The following is a 6,506-nucleotide window of genomic DNA, read 5'->3' on the forward strand; positions in this document are numbered from 1 at the left end:
ATGACCATTTTACCCTTCTGTTTTATTTTTTTATTGAATTCAATTGTTTATTTAGAAAATAACCTAATAAATTTCTTAAATATTTATTTAAAAAAATATAAACACCATATAAAATCCAAATTTATCATAAATCAAAATTAAACACAAATCCAAATCAAACATAAATATTTTTAAATGCACAAAATCATAATAAAATCCCAATAAAATCCTACAAATTTAATTTTATCCCATTTGATTCCCAATCTGGTCACGCAAATTATCTATGTATTCATTGCCTTGTGAACCCCATTCCATATCGTGTACGTTTTGTCCATTATTCTCTCCCCCTTGTGCTTGAGCATTGTTCTCCTCGAACGCCATAAATAACTCATCATGAATATCGCATTTCCTTATGAAATTGTGGACCGCAAAACAGGTAACGACTATATCTCTTTGCACTGAAAAAGGAAAACGAGCCATTCATTTTAGGATTGGGAATATCGCCTTCAAAACACCGTAAGCACGTTCAATAACATTTATGAGTTGCGCATGTGCATAATTGAATTTTTCTTCCTTAGTTAACGGACGTCGTCGTCGATAATCGGCTAACCAATACCTCGTGTTGCGGTAAGGAGTCATAAATCCACGAGTGTTGGTGTATGCATCATCGCAAAGGTAATATTTATCTATACACATGAGTGAAGGAAGTATTATATATAGAAATTTAAAATCGTATTTTTGAATCAATTTAAAAAGAATTACAAACCTGGAGGAGGGAACGGAAAGCCTGAAGTCGGGTTACATGCAACTTCTTTCAAAATCCGTGAATCATGTGTTATACCCTCCCAACCGGCCCATACGAATGTGAATATCATATCAAAATCACAAATTCCTAAAACATTTTGAAAGCATTCACCTTTTCCTCTTCCCCTGTAGCGAGTTTGTTGATCAGCAGGCACAACTGCATGTACAAGAGTTCCATCTAACGCACCTATTGCTCCAGGAAAGATTTCTTTTAGCCTACGATGTCTTTCTGATGAATTCACGGTTGCATTAGAATTCGTTGGCACTATAACTTCTTTTGCAAAAATCATCATTGCCCTTCCAATTCTATTGGATGCTAGATTCAACCAATAGCAACATAACAAAATGAAAAATGCAATTTCTTCATCTGAATCCATAACCAATCTGTTATTTTAAACAATAACAATTATATTAACAACAAATATATTAACAACATATAAATTAACAAGTCATTCATGTCATATAAAAATCTAGTAATCCAAAACATCAAGTCATTCATGTCATATAAAATTCTAGTAATACAAAATATCAAGTAATCCCAAAAAAACCATCAGGTTCAAACCAAACATCAAGTAATCCAAAAAAACCATCTAGTTCAAACCAAACATCTAGTTATCCAAAAAAAATATCAAAACATTCAAAACATCTACTTAGCGAAACATTCCATAATGTGCTCCAACAGTCTTGACCCAATTCTCACAAATAGCTGGATCAATGGTTAACCACACGTGCCTCTTATCCGTACCTTCACCAAAAAGAGCAACAACAGTAGTGTATCTTGGATCAAATATTCCCCATCCTAACTTCTCCAACTTTTCCATACACGCACCCAAATTTGAAGAAGAATGCTTTTCCACAAATATTTTAGCAACTGTGACAATATCTTCCCCGATTTCAAGCAATCTTGAGTTCGATGCATCTTTACCCTTATCTTTACTTTTATTTTGACTCTTTGCCGTATCTGTAGTCTTTTATTTTGAATCTACGAGGAAGGGTAGAAGTTGGTCCCCAACTATGCATGCCTGTCACAGTCGCGCCTTCAAACAACTGTGTGCAAAGGTCGGGGTACGGTAGTGGTGTGCATCTCAAAGAATCCACATGTTTGTTCGACTGTTTGGAAAAAATATTTTATTATTTAAAAACATGATAATCTATTTTTTATAAATTAACAAAATACCTTCGCTTCTAGTTCCCATTCTTCTTTGGAAAGATTGAAGGTGTTGGTTGTTGAATTGTACACATTACCAGTTTTGTTTTTTAACTTCAAAAAAGCACCAAACTTTGACTTTAGGTAGTCATAGCGGTTCTTCATTTGTTTTTGGTCGGCAATAAAGTTATGTTCAATTTTTAGTGTTTCAGCTACATTCTTCCAAGAAAGTGCTTTCAAACTACTCCCTTCTCGTCCATTGACCGTAACTTCACGTAAACAAGCTTCTAGAAATGTTTTCTCTACACCTTCTACCTTCCAACTAATCCTATCCTTCTTTTCTCCCATTTCTTTGATCAATTCAACAAAAAAAAATACATGTTTTAGCAACAAGTTATGCATTGCAAATACACATTTTCAGCAAAACTAATGCATATTTCCTAATAACAGCAAGAACATATATGATTTCACTATAACATCAAACACAAATATGATTTCAACAACATTTCAGCATAATAATAGAATATAAAAACATTGAACATAAACAATTGAATATCAAAAATAAAACATAAAACATAACAGGGAAATCAAACATAACAGGGAAATCAAACATAATAATAGAACATATCAACATTTCATTATGTCCATTGAAAACATTCAGATTGGTTCATATAACATCAAACTCAGCATATAACATCAACATTGAACAAATAACATCAACATATAACTAATCAGGAACTCATAGCAGGGAAATCAATTTTTTTTTCGTTTTTTTGAAGAAATCAGAGACAAATAACATAAGATGATGTCGATTTTCAGAAGAATTAACACATCAGGAACAAATCAGGAACAAATCGTTTAGGAGCAGCAATAATTAACACATACCTGGTTTCGTTTTTTTAACAAATCAGGAAGAAAGAAGAAGAGCAGCAAGAAATTGGTTTCCAGGTTTGGGAGCAGCAAGCAAAACGATTTTCAGAAGAAGGAAGAAAGAAGAATAGCAAAGAAATCGATTTTAAGTAGAAGAACCACTTACCTGAAGCGTCGGCGGGAGGACGTCCGGTGGCGGTGACGGCGTTCCACGGAGAAGCGTCGTCGACGGGAAAGGGTGGAGGCATCGTCGTCACATCGGATCCTTGCTGGTGAAGAGAACAGCGGGAGCCGGTAGCAGATGCGAAGTGAGAAAGAAGAAAAGACGGAAGAAACTATCGATGGGTATTAGGGAAAAATAGGTACGCGGCTTCTTTTTTTATTTTTCAGACCGTGCTCAAGATTTGAAAAAATAAGAGGCAATTATAGTTTTAAGAGGTAAAAATTAAGATGCAGACAAACGATCTGAATCTGAATTTTTAAGACATTGCCTCTTAATTTTGTAATTAAGAGGTAAACAAACGGACCCTTAGCTTCTCTATTTTGCCTGCTTCCTTCAATTTGCAGGAAATGTGCGGACCTGGTTAATCTGTCGACGATCACCCAAAATGGTATCAAGTCCACCTGTTGCCCTGGGGTAACTTCATTATGAAGCCCATTGTAATCCGCTACCACTTCCACTCAGGTATCTCTGGTTGTTGTAGTAAGCCTGCGGGCTTTTGCTCTGATGTTCATGATAAGACTCATACTTGGCTCATCCACCATCACCTCATGTAGACAAGTCGTATATAATTTAGATTAAAAAAACGTTCAGATGGGTGACTCTTCCCCAAATCCACAACCAGACAAGGAACAGGAGATAGGGCGGAATCACACATCCTAAATCTTGCTAAGTCTAAATTATATACCACTCTCGCGTGGTTACTAAATTCTGAGATCTATTGGGGATACCTCGGGTGGTTACTAAATTCTGAGACTTCTTTGGTGCTTTTCGCTTCAAGTTTCCTATCTACTGAGTAGACTAGAAGGGCGTGGTACGCCTCGCATGGGCACTTCTAAAGTTTTGAAGCGAGAGACGATTTAAGGGTTTGTGTTATGGACTGAAAGAATTTCATTTGACGGTTGATTAAGGGAAAAGTTCTTTTACACAACCAATGAATTTTGCATGGTGAGGACCAAGCCAAACCATGTCGGATGATGAGGTCGAAACTTCTCGACGAAATAGATATTAAGTCGATCTGGAAGAAATGATTACTAGGACGATGAACTATCCTATGTACATAAGTCTTCAGCGCTTTCGGTTTTATTCTGTTATTATTCCTGTGAACCTCTTTTTGATTTGTAATTGGCGAGTACTAACAATACGAGGGTTATGATAATTTGAAATTATGAACTTTCATGAAATGATCCCTACTAGGTCTCTCTATAATCGCTTGGTGTACACAAGTCATGTATAATTAAGATTGGTAAGACAGTTGACTGAGCGACCATGCCCTAAATCCACAACCAAACAAGGAACAGGAAATGAGGCGGAATCACTCACTCTAAATCTACAAATATTAATTATAAATTACTCTAATGTATACACTAAGCCATCATAGCTTACTTGCTAGGGTTCTCAGTTTTTATACGAGTGTTGTGATTTGGTTCAAATCGAGAGAATGATTATAATTATGATTAATTTTTGGGGTTTGGAAGCGTACCAAAAATATAGCAGGGTTCTTTGATGCCTCCCCATGCTCTGGGGTTAAACTCCTCCTACTCCCCCGTCATTCTTCTCTGTTGGACAGTCCCTCTTCAAATGTCCTATTGCACCACAAAGATGACATATTGGACTGGTTCCAACATTGGTAGTTGAAGTGATGAACTCGACCGGAGTCCTATAGATGCAGGCGGTGTGCCCCCTCATGTTGCATCTTAGGGTTCTCGTTTACCTTGATTTCGTCGAGTGGGACTATAAGAGTTTCGGCGTTCAAACACTTCTTAGGGTTGGACACGTGGAGTGTGGGATGTATGATGTTGAGTTCTTGTGGTAACCCAAGTCTATAGGCTACTGGACCGATCCTGGCGAGGATCTCGAATGGTCTAATGAAGATTGTGTACTTGACGCCCTAGAGGTAGGGTCTCTAGACCTTAAGACGAACACTATTGTCACTAAGGTTAAGGTTGTGTGTGGTACAACTGGCCTTATGAATCTTAGGTTGTCTTGGGAGTTTCTTCCTACGGAATTCTAAGCTAGTGGTATGTCGACCTTTGCTTGTTTCTTTTAAGTTGGTAGAATAGGTCGTCGATTTGGAATGGAGGATATTGGCCCTTAATGGTGGGTTGGTTTGGCTCTTGGTAGTCAATGTTCATATGGACAATCTGCCCTTCTTCTTCACGAGCCATACTAGTGTTCTCCAATGTGAGAGGCTTGGTCTGATAATTTCCTTACTTATTAGGTCGTTCCATCGATCGGACAATTTCTGTATTTATGTTGGTGCTAAGTGGTATTGGGGATTTGGCTACGGGAATGGCTCCAAAAGTCGAGTCGATTCCGGAATCAACGTGGCACGCGGGTGGTATTTCCGAAAGAACTTCTGGGAGTACCTCGGGAAGGTTATAAAGCTTTGGGATATCCTTGATGTGGTACCCCTTTCATAGGTACTCCTGAGCCCGGATATATGGGACGATTCGAAGGTTTGTGTCGGGTCTGTCGTTTATGGATTGAAAGGGTTTCGTTAGTCGATCGGTTAAGGCGAAGAGTCTTTTCGTAGCACATGAAATTGGTACAGTGAGGACCAAGCCAATCCATGTCAAATGACGACGTTGGAACTTCTTATTGTAACAAGTGTTAAGTTGTAACGCCCGTGTTTCTAGGCTAGGCATTAATATTGACATAATGATCTAGGTTAACCTTTGTAACTCATTTAGAAGAAATGAAAAGGAATTATGTGAATATTATGTGAATTATGTGTTTTATGCTTAATTATTAGGGTTTAATTAATTAAGAATAAAAATGAGCGTCAAAAATTAAATTTTAGATAAAGCCGATATCTATTAAGAAACTTGTAGTGGGCGTGACAAGGATTACGAATATATAAAGAATGCCGAAATCCGAGTTATAACGAAGAAGTTATGACCTGTCGAAGTTTCGCGATAAACCGGCACAGTGCTAAATGTCGTAAAAAGTGAGTTTTCGATAAACTACTTTTTAGCCTTAGTGATCTAAACAAAACTCGTAGTGTTGGTTAAACCGAGAGTAGGTATAAAAAGAACACCCAAATATGACTTCGTATGAGGAAGTTATGATTTTTCGAAGTTTCAGCTTAGCAGTAGACAGCTAAAAAATCGAATTTTAGATCGAGTGATTTTTAGCATACACGACCTAAACGAGAATCGAAGGTCTCGTCATTAGTAGTACAACGGTAAAAAGTCTGATGAAAACGGACGTTGGATGAAGAAGTTATGAATTTTTAACGGATTTCCTGTGCCGGTCTGTTAAAAATTAAAATATAAAAATTAAATATCAAAATTAGCCGCCGAAGTCTAAACGGAAGTTGTAGAGCGTAATTTTACCTACGCGTGCATATAAAGAACGTCAAAAACGAAGCTCGTATGCGAAAGTTATGGATTTTAGAAGTTTTTGCACAAAAATCGAGAAAATTCGCATAGTCACGTTTTTGCCACGTCACCCTCGCTTAGAACGTGCCACGTGTCCGAAATG

At 37.3% G+C, this 6,506-nt stretch overlaps 1 protein-coding gene across 1 annotated transcript; it reads right to left on the reverse strand.

Moving 5' to 3' along the window:
- Positions 1-222: 222 nt before the first annotated feature.
- LOC145130897 (uncharacterized) lies at positions 223-3,048 on the reverse strand. The gene is made up of 6 exons (XM_079065651.1): positions 2,967-3,048; positions 1,961-2,280; positions 1,806-1,893; positions 1,444-1,714; positions 746-1,167; positions 223-437 (listed from the first exon to the last, which is right to left on the reverse strand). The coding sequence occupies exons 1-6, from the start codon at positions 3,046-3,048 to the stop codon at positions 223-225; spliced, it is 1,398 nt and encodes a 465-aa protein (XP_078921777.1).
- Positions 3,049-6,506: the final 3,458 nt, after the last annotated feature.

Source organism: Lactuca virosa, chromosome 8 (genome assembly GCF_052849685.1).
Source record: "Lactuca virosa cultivar CGN04683 chromosome 8, Lactuca_virosa_CGN04683_v6, whole genome shotgun sequence".
NCBI classification, from domain to species: Eukaryota; Viridiplantae; Streptophyta; class Magnoliopsida; order Asterales; family Asteraceae; genus Lactuca; species Lactuca virosa.

What these genes read in the sequence shown, in the direction of transcription:
- LOC145130897 (XM_079065651.1), bottom strand. Translation starts at nt 3,048, where the DNA reads ATGCCTCCACCCTTTCCCGTCGACGACGCTTCTCCGTGGAACGCCGTC. An exon ending in TCCTCCCGCCGACGCTTCAG is followed by an intron (nt 2,281 to 2,966) that starts GTAAGTGGTTCT and finishes AATTGATCAAAG; the next exon opens with AAATGGGAGAAAAGAAGGAT. An exon ending in CTTTCCGTTCCCTCCTCCAG is followed by an intron (nt 438 to 745) that starts GTTTGTAATTCT and finishes TTCCTTTTTCAG; the next exon opens with TGCAAAGAGATATAGTCGTT.